The sequence below is a fragment of the Anomaloglossus baeobatrachus genome, chromosome 4 (assembly GCF_048569485.1).
Source record: "Anomaloglossus baeobatrachus isolate aAnoBae1 chromosome 4, aAnoBae1.hap1, whole genome shotgun sequence".
In the NCBI taxonomy this organism is placed as follows: domain Eukaryota; kingdom Metazoa; phylum Chordata; class Amphibia; order Anura; family Aromobatidae; genus Anomaloglossus; species Anomaloglossus baeobatrachus.
This window is the reverse complement of record NC_134356.1, coordinates 25,221,596-25,236,498: the sequence shown is the minus strand read 5'-3', so window position 1 is coordinate 25,236,498 and position 14,903 is coordinate 25,221,596. Positions and strand designations below refer to the sequence as shown.

At 49.5% G+C, this 14,903-nt stretch overlaps 1 protein-coding gene across 1 annotated transcript in view; it reads right to left on the bottom strand.

Moving 5' to 3' along the window:
* Positions 1 to 6: 6 nt before the first annotated feature.
* Positions 7 to 14,903, bottom strand: part of DENND11 (DENN domain containing 11) — a 51,394-nt gene continuing 36,497 nt past the window's right edge. Inside the window, exons 4-9 of the mRNA XM_075343897.1 lie at positions 13,693 to 13,846; positions 9,370 to 9,508; positions 8,442 to 8,573; positions 6,135 to 6,285; positions 3,208 to 3,276; positions 7 to 3,111 (exon numbers count right to left, since the gene is read on the bottom strand). Coding sequence (XP_075200012.1) covers positions 2,916 to 3,111; positions 3,208 to 3,276; positions 6,135 to 6,285; positions 8,442 to 8,573; positions 9,370 to 9,508; positions 13,693 to 13,846 — 841 coding nt within the window. The 3' untranslated portion in view covers positions 7 to 2,915. The remainder of the gene's footprint in view (positions 3,112 to 3,207; positions 3,277 to 6,134; positions 6,286 to 8,441; positions 8,574 to 9,369; positions 9,509 to 13,692; positions 13,847 to 14,903) is intronic.

Sequence of the window (14,903 nt, the reverse complement as noted above, 5' to 3'; positions counted from 1 at the left end):
CCTATAGCTGCCGCCGTTCTCAAGTTAATGGCGGTGGACAGGATATGGGTGGACACACTAGATAACTAATTACCAAGCTCACTGCCATTACACAATTATGTAACCACCAAGCTTGTACCACTATATAACGATGTAACTACCGAGCTCTGTGCCACTATGTAATTGTATAGCTACCACGCTCAGTGCCTATATACAACTGTGTATCCACCAATCTCTTTACCCGTGTGGCAGTGTAACTAATAAGCCAACTGTTCGTCATTGAGGCACTGCGCTTGGCGGTTACACAGTGCCATAAAGTGTAATCATCAAGAACAGAACCAAACGCTGCAGCGCAAAATACTGAGCTTCGATCACTGCTAGTAAAGCTGTTGGAGTTGAAGTCGGCCATGTTTTTTGGGTGCAGTCCCTCATCTATAGGTCATCGTGATCTGCACAGACTACACCAGGTTTGTTTGTAGTCTGTAACCATGGAGACGCGGAATGTAAACATAAAACGGAAGGAAATTTGTATTTTGAATCCTGCTTACTTTTTGTTATTCATAAAAAAAAAAAGCTGCTAAGATGGACAAACCCTTTAAGTCCTCATCACTGCATGGGATATGGCCAAGCGGCCAAATACTGTAGCCCTATGGCCACCATTATATAAGCTAGCTGGCTTTTCTGGACTCCTGAATAACAATTCTACCATACTGGTGCCATTCAGGGCTGCAGAAAAGCTGGGTATTGACACATCGACAGTCATATTAGTGGTCTCTAGGGGGCACTAACAAGCCACTTCACCTTGGCCAGGGTATTTATATACCGTACAATCCTTCAGGTCCGTCCCTATTATACAATCCCAGCCATGCTTTTTGTGGCGCTCCACAAACAAAATTTACAAAAATGTACCTTTGGTCCAAGCAGTCGACCCCCTTTAAAAATATTTTCTCACCTTTTAACATTATAGTTGGTCCCAAAATTATATAATGGGCACCTAGGGTAAAGCACGCCGGGCAATCGGCCCTGTATGACTGTACATAAATGTATAATGGCAGAGGAGACGGACAATGGTCTCTGGCTGGGATGAGATATTATGGCCCGAGATAGCCACGAGACCATGGCCTGAAACGCAAAGTGTGGTGTTGTGTCCTTAAACAGCATGAGGGACTGTAACATCAAGCTCCTCTGCGGCTGCTCTACAAGACTGATTTATATATTTATTTAACCAATAAGAGCTGTTTTTCTATTACAGAGCTCCAAACCTCCTGCATCGTTAAATTGCCATTACCTGCAGCCACCACTAGAGGGAGCTCACTGCATGTTTATTGTGTTCAGTGTATGCAGGAAGCTCCTGAGCTCCCTCTAGTGGCTGCAATCAAGACACCATTTTATTATTATTTACCGCTATATTTTTCAGGGAATTTGGAGCTTTGTATCAGAAAAAGTATTGAAAAGATAATAAATTAATTGTCGCATGATTTAGAATGTAATTAGATTAAAAAATAAAATCTTTTATGTCTGTTTGAGACAAAAATAGCGCCACCACTGTGTTTTTGGCGCTGCAGCTCAGTCCCATTTATTTAAAGAGCTGAGCTGTAGTATCAGAAACGGCCTGTGGTCAGGGGTGGCGCTGTTATACAGTATCTCTGATGGTGTCCAACAGGAGAGACTTTCTAATTATATATATATATATATATATATATATATATATATTCATTCATTCGTGCTGCTTCCCTGTAATCACCGTGAACTGGTCTTAAAAGGAATTGTCCAGAATTGGAAAGCTATTTTTTTAAATGAAGCAGAGCGCCCCCTCCTGTCCATGGACTGTATCTGGCAGTTCACGTCTTTCCCCATTTGTATACATGTACGGTCTGTGTGAGTTCATTCCTGTTCACATGAATAATAAAAAGATGCAATACCAGATACAGACTGAGCACAGGGGGCGCTGTTTCTACACAAGAACAAAACAAAAACGTTTCTTGTTTTCTACTGGACAACTTCTTTAACAAAACCTGCTTTATAGAACGGGCGAAACCCAAGTGTTACTGTTAGATTTGGTTATAGAACGTTTGTTAAGATTCGACTTCTCACATTATATAATCACTGTCACATATTTAAAGGGTATGTCCAATTTTGACCATCACATTACAGTTTATGCACAGACTCAGTCTACATAAAATGCTGAGACACTTTGTAAATGCATTATTGTACAGAGTTACACCCTGCATTATACTCCAGAGCTGCACTCACTATTCTTCTGGTGCAGTCACTGTGTACATACATTACATTACTGATCCTGAGTCACATCCTGTATTATACTCCAGAGCTGCACTCACTATTCTGCTGGTGCAGTCACCGTGTACATACATTACATTACTGATCCTGAGTTACATCCTGTATTATATTCCAGAGCTGCACTCACTATTCTGCTGGTGCAGTCACTGTGTACATACATTACATTACTGATCCTGAGTTACATCCTGTATTATATTCCAGAGCTGCACTCACTATTCTGCTGGTGCAGTCACTGTGTAACTGAGGATCAGTAATGTAATGAATTTACAAAGTAACTTTTGATGTAGACATTGGACATACGCTCTAGATATGATCATTTTCTGACCGTCAGGAGCCACTTTATCCACTTAGGCACAGTTCTCCCCGGCCGCTGCCTTCACAGAGGGGTGAGCTGCACCGGAGCTGGCGCCTCTGATATCACACGTTCCTTGTGATATGGTAACACAATGGCGGCTTCCTGGTGCAGATATCTCGTCGTCCTTCCTCGGGGCGGTTTATCCTCATTATTGCGTATCTTACTTGTGACAGCCGGGTCCGGTATTGGGGGAGGGGCGCAGGGTCACGGCCGCCTCTGCAGTCAGTCTACGAGGGTCGGAATATTTACAGGAGCCGCACGGCCCGGAGAGTCCGGCGCTGTGTCAGGGGCAACACGGGTTGTCAATGACCAGCATCAGATCAAAGCCGTACACCTCCAGAAGGTCCATGAGGAAGCTGCGGTCGCCCTGCGGGTCCAGGCCCATGCTGCGGGCGTGATCGGCCGTCAGAGTCTTATCTTGGCTGGACGCCACCTCCAGGAGGATCTGGAAGATCCTGTTGTTCTGCTCCATGAAGAAGCTGCGGGACAAGGAGAGAAAGCCATGGAGAAATAACCAGATAATGCCGCGCGCCTCGTCCGGGATCAATCCCGCCATGATCTATGGGTTTACTTACAGAATGAAGAGATCCTCCTCACAGGAAGAACAGTCCCCGTCCACCTCCTGCGCGTACATCAGCAGCTGCCTGTACAGAGAGACCGCGATGAGCACAACCCACCAGGGTATGTATACTTTTGCAACCATTGACTCAGACTACAGAGTAAGAGGGAGGAGATGAAAGGGAGGCCCAGACTACAGAGTAAGAAGAAACGGATGGAAGGGAGGCCCAGACTACAGAGTAAGAGGGAGGAGATGAAAGGGAGGCCCAGACTACAGAGTAAGAAGAAACGGATGGAAGGGAGGCCCAGACTACAGAGTAAGAGGGAGGAGATGGAAGGGAGGCCCAGACTACAGAGTAAGAAGAAACGGATGGAAGGGAGGCCCAGACTACAGAGTAAGAGGGAGGAGGTGGAAGGGAGGCCCAGACTACAGAGTAAGAAGGAACGGATGGAAGGGAGGCCCAGACTACAGAGTAAGAGGGAGGAGATGAAAGGGAGGCCCAGACTACAGAGTAAGAAGAAACGGATGGAAGGGAGGCCCAGACTACAGAGTAAGAGGGAGGAGGTGGAAGGGAGGCCCAGACTACAGAGTAAGAAGGAACGGATGGAAGGGAGGCCCAGACTACAGAGTAAGAGGGAGGAGATGAAAGGGAGGCCCAGACTACAGAGTAAGAAGAAACGGATGGAAGGGAGGCCCAGACTACAGAGTAAGAGGGAGGAGGTGGAAGGGAGGCCCAGACTACAGAGTATGATGGAGGAGATGGAAGGGAGGCCCAGACTACAGAGTAAGAAGGAATGGATGGAAGGGAGGCCCAGACTACAGAGTATGATGGAGGAGATGGAAGAGAGGCCCAGACTACAGAGTAAGAAGGAACGGATGGCAGGGAGGCCCAGACTACAGAGTAAGAGGGAGGAGATGGAAGGGAGGCCCAGACTACAGAGTAAGAGGGAGGAGATGGAAGGGAGGCCCAGACTACAGAGTAAGAGGGAGGAGATGGAAGGGAGGCCCAGACTACAGAGTATGATGGAGGAGACGGAAGGGAGGCCCAGACTACAGAGTATGATGGAGGAGACGGAAGGGAGGCCCAGACTACAGAGTAAGAGGGAGGAGATGGAAGGGAGGCCCAGACTACAGAGTAAGAGGGAGGAGATGGAAGGTAGGCCCAGACTACAGAGTAAGAGGGAGGAGATGGAAGGGAGGCCCAGACTACAGAGTAAGAAGGAATGGATGGAAGGGAGGCCCAGATTACAGAGTATGATGGAGGAGATGGAAGGGAGGCCCAGACTACAGAGTAAGAAGGAACGGAAGGAAGGGAGGCCCAGACTACAGAGTAAGAGGGAGGAGATGGAAGGGAGGCCCAGACTACAGAGTATGATGGAGGAGATGGAAGGGAGGCCCAGACTACAGAGTAAGAAGGAACGGATGGCAGGGAGGCCCAGACTACAGAGTAAGAGGGAGGAGATGGAAGGGAGGCCCAGACTACAGAGTAAGAGGGAGGAGATGGCAGGGAGGCCCAGACTACAGAGTAAGAGGGAGGAGATGGAAGGTAGGCCCAGACTACAGAGTAAGAGGGAGGAGATGGAAGGGAGGCCCAGACTACAGAGTAAGAGGGAGGAGATGGAAGGGAGGCCCAGACTACAGAGTAAGAGGGAGGAGATGGAAGGGAGGCCCAGACTACAGAGTAAGAAGGAATGGATGGAAGGGAGGCCCAGATTACAGAGTATGATGGAGGAGATGGAAGGGAGGCCCAGACTACAGAGAAAGAAGGAACGGAAGGAAGGGAGGCCCAGACTACAGAGTAAGAGGGAGGAGATGGAAGGGAGGCCCAGACTACAGAGTAAGAAGGAATGGATGGAAGGGAGGCCCAGATTACAGAGTATGATGGAGGAGATGGAAGGGAGGCCCAGACTACAGAGTAAGAAGGAACGGAAGGAAGGGAGGCCCAGACTACAGAGTAAGAAGGAACGGAAGGAAGGGAGGCCCAGACTACAGAGTAAGAGGGAGGAGATGGAAGGGAGGCCCAGACTACAGAGTAAGAGGGAGGAGATGGAAGGGAGGCCCAGACTACAGAGTAAGAGGGAGGAGATGGAAGGGAGGCCCAGACTACAGAGTAAGAAGGAACGGAAGGAAGGGAGGCCCAGACTACAGAGTAAGAGGGAGGAGATGGAAGGGAGGCCCAGACTACAGAGTAAGAAGGAATGGATGGAAGGGAGGCCCAGATTACAGAGTATGATGGAGGAGATGGAAGGGAGGCCCAGACTACAGAGTAAGAAGGAACGGAAGGAAGGGAGGCCCAGACTACAGAGTAAGAGGGAGGAGATGGAAGGGAGGCCCAGACTACAGAGTAAGAAGGAATGGATGGAAGGGAGGCCCAGATTACAGAGTATGATGGAGGAGATGGAAGGGAGGCCCAGACTACAGAGTAAGAAGGAACGGAAGGAAGGGAGGCCCAGACTACAGAGTAAGAAGGAACGGAAGGAAGGGAGGCCCAGACTACAGAGTAAGAGGGAGGAGATGGAAGGGAGGCCCAGACTACAGAGTAAGAGGGAGGAGATGGAAGGGAGGCCCAGACTACAGAGTAAGAAGGAATGGATGGAAGGGAGGCCCAGATTACAGAGTATGATGGAGGAGATGGAAGGGAGGCCCAGACTACAGAGTAAGAAGGAACGGAAGGAAGGGAGGCCCAGACTACAGAGTAAGAAGGAACGGATGGAAGGGAGGCCCAGACTACAGAGTAAGAGGGAGGAGATGGAAGGGAGGCCCAGACTACAGAGTAAGAGGGAGGAGATGGAAGGGAGGCCCAGACTACAGAGTAAAATGGAGCAGATGCTCAGCTCTTCCTGCCCTATGACGTATTGGAAGACTAAGGATTAAAGACAGGTCCCACTTAAATGCCCCCAGGATCCCATCTTAAGCTTAGAGACACATTAGAGAAGGAGTCACCGCTGATCATTGAGCCTCCGGTATTTCTCTTTGTCCGCGCTGTTGACTCTCAGTAATGGCTGGAGATGTTCCAGGTGAGTCTTCACATTCTGGTTATCTACATAAACATCGTACAGATCCTGTTTGTGCTCGAAGATCTTCTCTGTGGTACCTGGGTGGATGTGATATCAATTGGGGGGGGGTTAGTCTTTGTGGACACAGATACAAATTCTAGATCATAAATCCGCACGCTTGACTAGGGGGTACAGATATATAGATTGGTCTCCAGCATCAGATAGCTGGTGGAAGACTGCCCTAACTAAAGTCACATAAGATGGGGTAGAGAAGGGGTTAATGCCGCGCATCAGCCGAATGAGGATGTAGAATGTTGATGAAGATGAGTATTCTTTTATTTCATAGGTCTACGCGTTTCGAGGTGAAAACCTCTTCCTCAGGACCAGTACATCAACAACAAGACTGATGCGCGGCATTAACCCCTTCTCTACCCCATCTTGTATGCTCATCCACGTGGGGCTGTAGCAGACGCCATTATCTCATGCGTACTAGTGGTTGTGACTATCAAAACTGATCCAGGTGAGTATATTTTTCAGGTATACTCCACCGATCGCTTTGGTGTTACACTATCAGCGCTCCTTATTTTCAGATTTACACTAAAGTCACCAATGACCTACTAACCACCAAAGCCAAGCGACTCCTCTGTCGTCCTCCTCCTCCTCCTGGACCTGTCTTCTGCCTTCGACACAATAGACCACTCCCTTCGACTTCAGACTCATCTCTGGGCATCACAGACTTGACTCTCTTAGATCTCCTCATACACAACAGACCAGACTTTCAGCATCCCCCTCTCTCACACTATCTCCTCATCTCGCCCCCAATCTGTCTGTGTCCCCCAAGGTACCATCCTTGGTGCTCTCCTCTTTTCCATCTACACCTTCAGCCTGGGACAGCTCATAGAGGCCGACAGATTTCAGTATCACCTCTACAATGATGATACGCAGATCTACCGCTCTGGACCTGATATCTCCTCCTTACTAAGCAGAATCCACAATGTCTCTTCGCTTTTTCATCCTCCTTCTCTGCTCGAATTCTAAAACTTAACATGGGCAAAATTGAATTCAAAATCTTTCCTCTTCCTTTCTGAACACCAAGCCTGGCTGCTCACTCTCTCAGGTCTCGCAAGCTCGTTGCCTTGGGGAAACCCTCAACTCTGCTCTCTCCTTCAAGCCACATATCCAAGCCCTTTCCACCGCCTGCCCACAACTTAAAAATATCTCCTGGATTCATGCATTCCTTAACCAAGAATCAGCAAAAACACTAGTGCATGCCCTCATCATCTCCTGCCTGGACTACTGCAACCTCCTACTCTGTGGACTCCTCTCTAACACTAGATCCCCTCCAATCTATCTGAAACTCTGCAGCCCGATTAATCCATCTGTCCTCCCGCTATGCCCCGGCCCCTCCTCTCTGACAATCCTTTCACTGGCTTCCCATTTTCCAACGAGTCAGGGTCGAAACCCTAACCATAGCATACAAAGCCACTCACAACCTGTCTCCTACATACATCCGTGACCTAGTCTGCACGTAACCTCCGATCCTCAAAAGATCTCCTTCTCTACTCCACTCTTATCTCCTCTTCCCACAATCGCGTACAAGATTTCTCCTGTGTATCCCCCATACTCTGGAACTCTCTACCCCAGCAAATCAGATTCTCGTCTACTGTGGAATCCTTCAAGAGTAACCTGAAGACCCACCTCTTACGACAAGCCTACAACCTGCAGTAACCCTCAGTCCACCATAGTGTCGCACGACCATCGCTACCCTCACCTACTGTATCCTCACCCATCACTTGTAGATTGTGAACCCTCGGGGGCAGGAACTTCTCCCCCTGTAGACTGTGAGCTCTCACAGGCAGGTTCCTGTCTCCCCCTGTAGACTGTGAGCTGTCACGGGCAGGTTCCTTTCTTCTCCTGTAGACTGTGAGCTCTCGTGGGCTTGGTCCTCTCTCCTGTACCAGTCTGTTTTCTATTGTTCTTGTTTTCATTATGTATACCAGTTTTCCCTTGTAAAGCCCCATGGAATAAATGGCGCTATAATAATAATTGTATCCTACGTAATACCATATCTCTCCACTAGTGGCCACCGCAGAAGAACAGTACAGGTTCTACTAGCGATAAGAACTGATCGCCAGAGGATTCCACAGTCAGTACCCAAGAAATAGTAAATCATTTGGGGGTCCTTATATAGAGAGAGGTTTGCCATTATATATTATATCATCAGGACAAGTATTAATATAACCCAAGCACTCACAGGCCACGTAGGAAACCTCATCATCAAGGGTTCCGATATCAGCAACATTGACGTAGAAGAAAGGCTTCGCCTCCGGAGCGGTAACGCCAATACCGGGCAACGTGACGTTGGCGAGACAGCAACAGCAGTAAACTAACAGGAACAAGGGGGGAAACCTATGTTAAAGGGGGTGTCCATTATTTAGTCAACCATATAAAAAATTGTCGAATGCAGACACAATAGCTCCGTACACCATGTAGTGGCCATTCTTGGGTACTGCAGCTCGGTTCCTATTGAGGTGCCAAAGTATTTTTGTGAATAGGGGAAAAACTTTAGGGATCAGACCACCAGGATCCACTCCGATCACAAGAATGGGGGTCCTGTGTTTCGGTGTGAATGGAGGGCCTACCTCTTGATCATGCCTGACCACAGCTACCATTGACAGAAAATAAAGCGGTGGTCGTGCGTTCGCACCACCACTACCCATTCACATGGGAGACAGGAAATCCTCATTATTGGGTGTTGAGGTTCCCAGCATTTGGCCAGTCAAAAATCAAGTATTTATCATCTATCCCTTTAAAAAAGATCCAGCGCAATGGTCTATCAGATAGATCTTTGGTTGATAAATGTGTCCATAGATCACTTTTCCCTTTCTGGACGCTATATTAAAAAAGTGAGCAAAAAAAAAAAAAAAAGTTAACTTGCTGGGACTGAAATCCAACATGGCTGACAGGAAGTGGTCAGGCATCTACTTCCTGTCCCTCTCGCCTATCAAGCCTGAGGCAATGGCACAAAGTAGGGAAGATTTATGAAAATTGCTTAAAAAAAAAGAACTTTTAGACCTTTGTCACTTCTCCATTGACGTTAATCAGGCTGAGCTGCAATACCAGGAACAACCTGTGAACACGAGTGGCGCTGTTCTCGGACACCATTATAACGTGAAGATTACCTCTGTAGCAGACGACGCCGACAGGAGGCGGTGAGAATATCAGGATGCGCTTCCGTAGTAAGGCAAACTTCCAGAGGACGAAGATCTGCTCCCCGAAAAACTTAATGAACTGCGACATACAGCCGGCAGGGTGCGTGATCTACGGGAGAAACGGCAAACCGTATATACGTGAAAGCATAAAACGTGCCGCAGAAGAGGGAGTCATGGGTGTAGGGTCTGAGTACTACAAACAAATCATTGAGGGGGAAATAAAACTAAAACAATGTGGTTGCATAAGTGTGAGCACCCTCTTATAATGGCGGATGTAGTGATCAGAATTAGCCCTAGGTTACACAGCGGTCAATGCTCAGCCGCCATTATTTACAGGGATTGTGATTTATCCCACGGTTTCACTGTTCTAGTAGGATTTTATAAGATTTTACAGCAAAAGTCATGGTACATAAATAGCTGACAACACAGCAAAGGGATCTCCGTGTTAAAAGTTATCTGTTAGCAGAAGGGTACAAAAAAAGTGACCAAGGCATTAGATATGAGGGAACATTATGAAGGGGCTTAAATTGGAAACAACAGTGACATAGAGCTGGACGTCCCTCAAAAATTGATGAAAAGACCAGAAGAAAATTGGTCCAGGAGGATGCAAACAGCAATAAGAGCTGCAGGAATTTCTGGCTGTGTACTGAAAGCAACATTGAAGGAGCTGCAGGAATTTCTGGTTGTGTACTGAAAGTAACATTGAAGGAGCAGCAGGAATTTCTGATTGCGTACTGTAAGCAACATTGAAGGAGCTGCAGGAATTTCTGATTGCGTATTGCAAGCAACATTGAAGGAGCTGCAGGAATTTCTGGTTGTGTACTGAAAGTAACATTGAAGGAGCTGCAGGAATTTCTGATTGCGTACTGTAAGCAACATTGAAGGAGCTGCAGGAATTTCTGATTGCGTACTGTAAGCAACATTGAAGGAGCTGCAGGAATTTCTGATTGTGTACTGAAAGCAACATTGAAGGAGCTGCAGGAATTTCTGGTTGTGTACTGAAAGTAACATTGAAGGAGCTGCAGGAATTTCTAATTGTGTACTGCAAGCACCATCGAAGGAGCTGCAGGAATTTCTGACTGTGTACTACATTTGAAAACAATCTCCCATATTCTTCAAGTGTCTAGCCTGTGAGGGTCGGGTGGCAAGACAAAAGAAAAACATCGAAGCCAGACTATTTTTTGCCAAAACCTACATCAAGTCTGCCAAAAGCATATGGGAAACTGTGTAATGTCTGAGGAGACCAAGGCGAAAATTTTTGGCCTTGATATAAAAAGGTACAAAACCAACACTGCGCATCACCAGGACATCATCCTCCCCACAGTGAGGCATGGTGGAGGAAGCACCTGGGGCTGTTTTTGAGCAGCTGTAACTGGGAACTTTAGTCACAGTGGAGGGAATGAACAGTTTCTTATATCCGTTTAGAACAACAAAAGCTTCAGGCCTCTGCTAAAAGGCTGAAGATGAACAATTTCACCTTTCAGCATGACAACAACGCTAACGGACATCCAAATCAGTAAATGTACAGATCAACATTTTGAAATGGCGCAGCCAAAGCCCAGACCTGAACCTGATAGACTATCAGAAGGTTACCTGAAGGAGACAGGGGAGGGGGGGCAGACGTCGGGAGACAGGGGAGGGGGGGCAGACGTCGGGAGACAGGGGAGGGGGGGCAGACGTCGGGAGACAGGGGAGGGGGGGCAGACGTCGGGAGACAGGGGAGGGGGGGCAGACGTCGGGAGACAGGGGAGGGGGGGGCAGACGTCGGGAGACAGGGGAGGGGGGGCAGACGTCGGGAGACAGGGGAGGGGGGGCAGACGTCGGGAGACAGGGGAGGGGGGGCAGACGTCGGGAGACAGGGGAGGGGGGGCAGACGTCGGGAGACAGGGGAGGGGGGGCAGACGTCGGGAGACAGGGGAGGGGGGGCAGACGTCGGGAGACAGGGGAGGGGGGGCAGACGTCGGGAGACAGGGGAGGGGGGGCAGACGTCGGGAGACAGGGGAGGGGGGGCAGACGTCGGGAGACAGGGGAGGGGGGGCAGACGTCGGGAGACAGGGGAGGGGGGGCAGACGTCGGGAGACAGGGGAGGGGGGGCAGACGTCGGGAGACAGGGGAGGGGGGGCAGACGTCGGGAGACAGGGGAGGGGGGCAGACGTCGGGAGACAGGGGAGGGGGGCAGACGTCGGGAGACAGGGGAGGGGGGCAGACGTCGGGAGACAGGGGAGGGGGGCAGACGTCGGGAGACAGGGGAGGGGGGCAGACGTCGGGAGACAGGGGAGGGGGGCAGACGTCGGGAGACAGGGGAGGGGGGCAGACGTCGGGAGACAGGGGAGGGGGGCAGACGTCGGGAGACAGGGGAGGGGGGCAGACGTCGGGAGACAGGGGAGGGGGGCAGACGTCGGGAGACAGGGGAGGGGGGCAGACGTCGGGAGACAGGGGAGGGGGGCAGACGTCGGGAGACAGGGGAGGGGGGCAGACGTCGGGAGACAGGGGAGGGGGGCAGACGTCGGGAGACAGGGGAGGGGGGCAGACGTCGGGAGACAGGGGAGGGGGGCAGACGTCGGGAGACAGGGGAGGGGGGCAGACGTCGGGAGACAGGGGAGGGGGGCAGACGTCGGGAGACAGGGGAGGGGGGCAGACGTCGGGAGACAGGGGAGGGGGGCAGACGTCGGGAGACAGGGGAGGGGGGCAGACGTCGGGAGACTGGGGAGGGGGGCAGACGTCGGGAGACTGGGGAGGGGGGCAGACGTCGGGAGACAGGGCAGGGGGGCAGACGTCGGGAGACAGGGGAGGGGGGCAGACGTCGGGAGACAGGGGAGGGGGGCAGACGTCGGGAGACAGGGGAGGGGGGCAGACGTCGGGAGACAGGGGAGGGGGGCAGACGTCGGGAGACAGGGGAGGGGGGCAGACGTCGGGAGACAGGGGAGGGGGGCAGACGGCGGGAGACAGGGGAGGGGGGCAGACGGCGGGAGACAGGGGAGGGGGGCAGACGGCGGGAGACAGGGGAGGGGGGCAGACGGCGGGAGACAGGGGAGGGGGGCAGACGGCGGGAGACAGGGGAGGGGGACAGACGGCGGGAGACAGGGGAGGGGGACAGACGGCGGGAGACAGGGGAGGGGGACAGACGGCGGGAGACAGGGGAGGGGGACAGACGGCGGGAGACAGGGGAGGGGGACAGACGGCGGGAGACAGGGGAGGGGGACAGACGGCGGGAGACAGGGGAGGGGGACAGACGGCGGGAGACAGGGGAGGGGGACAGACGGCGGGAGACAGGGGAGGGGGACATTTGGAAAGATAGATCAGGGATTTAGAGCAGGTCTGCAGCTTTGTGGGCACAGAGACTGATGTGGCAGCAGTACCTGCGTGGTCAGAAGGACTGCGCTCAGCACCATACACAATGACCGGCAGCTCCTGATGCCAATGACACTCCTCATTCATTAACACAAAATTATAGCAGCTCACGCTATCGCACTGATGTCAGGTCACGTGACTCCTTTTTAGACAAACGGCCTTTGTTGTGTCGATCACCAAGACATCCCCTGAATCAACTGTTCTGCATGTGACGCTACGGTCCATTAAACAGAATGGTCTCATTGAACTATTGACCCCTACCCACACCGCACTAACCCCTACCCACACCGCACTAACCCCTACCCACACCGCACTAACCCCTACCCACACCGCACTAACCCCTACCCACACCGCACTAACCCCTACCCACACCGCACTAACCCCTACCCACACCGCACTAACCCCTACCCACACCGCACTAACCCCTACCCACACCGCATTGCCCCCTACCCACACCGCACTAACCCCTTAACGTCTCAGCAATATATTTCTTAACTACTGTGTTCCAAGACATAGCGGATTTGCTCGTATATATGTGGGTTTGTTTTTTCTGGGACCAGATCTATTTTTTTTATGGTAACACCATGGGGTACACATTTTGTTTGGAGGGGGGAGGGGGGGGGAATGGGGGGAAAAACAGCAGCGTTCACAATGTGGTAGAAGTGAAATATCTCCGGGTCATTGATTGAGTTTATTGGGATCTATATACTGTACATCCGTCTGCAGAGAGCTCCCTCTAGTGGTAACTGCTGGAAGACAGAATTAAACTAATTGTAATGTCTATTAAGGGAGAATTTGGGAAAAAAATGGCTGCTGCTATAAAAATACATCGGAAATAATCCAGCTCAAAAGACTGCTTCATACCTGGGGGTGCACTTACTTTTTACAAATGCATGTATGGGGGAACCGCAAAAAAAAGTTCAATGGAAAAGGGGTTCTGACCTTCATCTCTGGGTACAAGTGCTTGTGTATAGATGACAGCCAGTGTACACTGGGTTGGCAGGACTGGGGGCTGATGCCGACAGGTAAGACCCCCTTCTTGTCTTCATAAAAGGCCTCCAGAGGGGTGTAATGGCCGGGGAGCTCCAGCTGATGCCTGAAAGGTAACATACAGAAACCAGTAATACACAAGACAGGAGACGTCTTCAGAACAGTGGATTGTGTAGACTGGAGGGTAAGTGTCATTCACTGACAGCAAGCAGAGGTTCGGAAATACAGGGCGTGAAGTTTTAACAATTTTGATGTTTAAAACCAGTTTGCAGAAGATTGGAAACCTGTCGCCAGTAAAGAGCGGAAAGGCTAAAATTAGAGCCAAAAGGATAAATTTATCGTCCGCCTCGATCAATATTACACGCAGGCTACAAGCGGAGTGTGAAGTCTGACCTTCTAAAGTCCAGGAACCGTCTCCAAAAGGAGAGATTACGTGTGTCTGTGGTGCAAAAAAGGGAAGATGAAAAGAAGGAGAAAAAAAAAAGTAAAAAATTTAAACAAAAAAAAAAATGAAATAAAAAAGCAAAATAAAAAAAAATAAATAAACAAAAAGTAATACAAAGAAATGTCTACATACTGTCTCTAAGACAAGAGATCACGTATCAGTCTGTGGTGCAAAAAAAAATAAAAATTTAAAATAAAAAAAAAAAAGCAAAAAAAAAACAACTAAAATTTAATACAAAGAAAAAATAAAATGCAGAGACTCTCTTCCAAGAAAAAGAGATATTACGTGCCTGTCTATGGTGCACAAAAGCAAGGGAAAATAAAAAGAAAGCAAAATAAAAATAAAAAAATAAAAGAAAAAATGTAATACAAAAATGTCCAGGAACTGTCTCCAAAATCAAGAAATCATGTACCTGTCTGTCGTGCAAAAGGAAAAAAAAAATAAATAAATAAAATCAAAAGAAACACTAAAATATAATAGAAGTTCAGAAACTGTCTCCAAGAGGTGCAAAAGGGAAGAAAATGGGGGGGGAGATGTAATGCCAAGAAAAGAGCTCATGTACCTGTCTGTGATGCAAAGAACAAAGAAAAAAATAGGAAACAAATAAAAAAATTAAAAGTAAAATAAAATATAAGAAATCCAGGAACTGTCTCCAAGACAAGAGCTCATGTACCTGTCTGTGGTGTAAAAGGAAAGTAAAAAGAAAAAGACAAAGAAA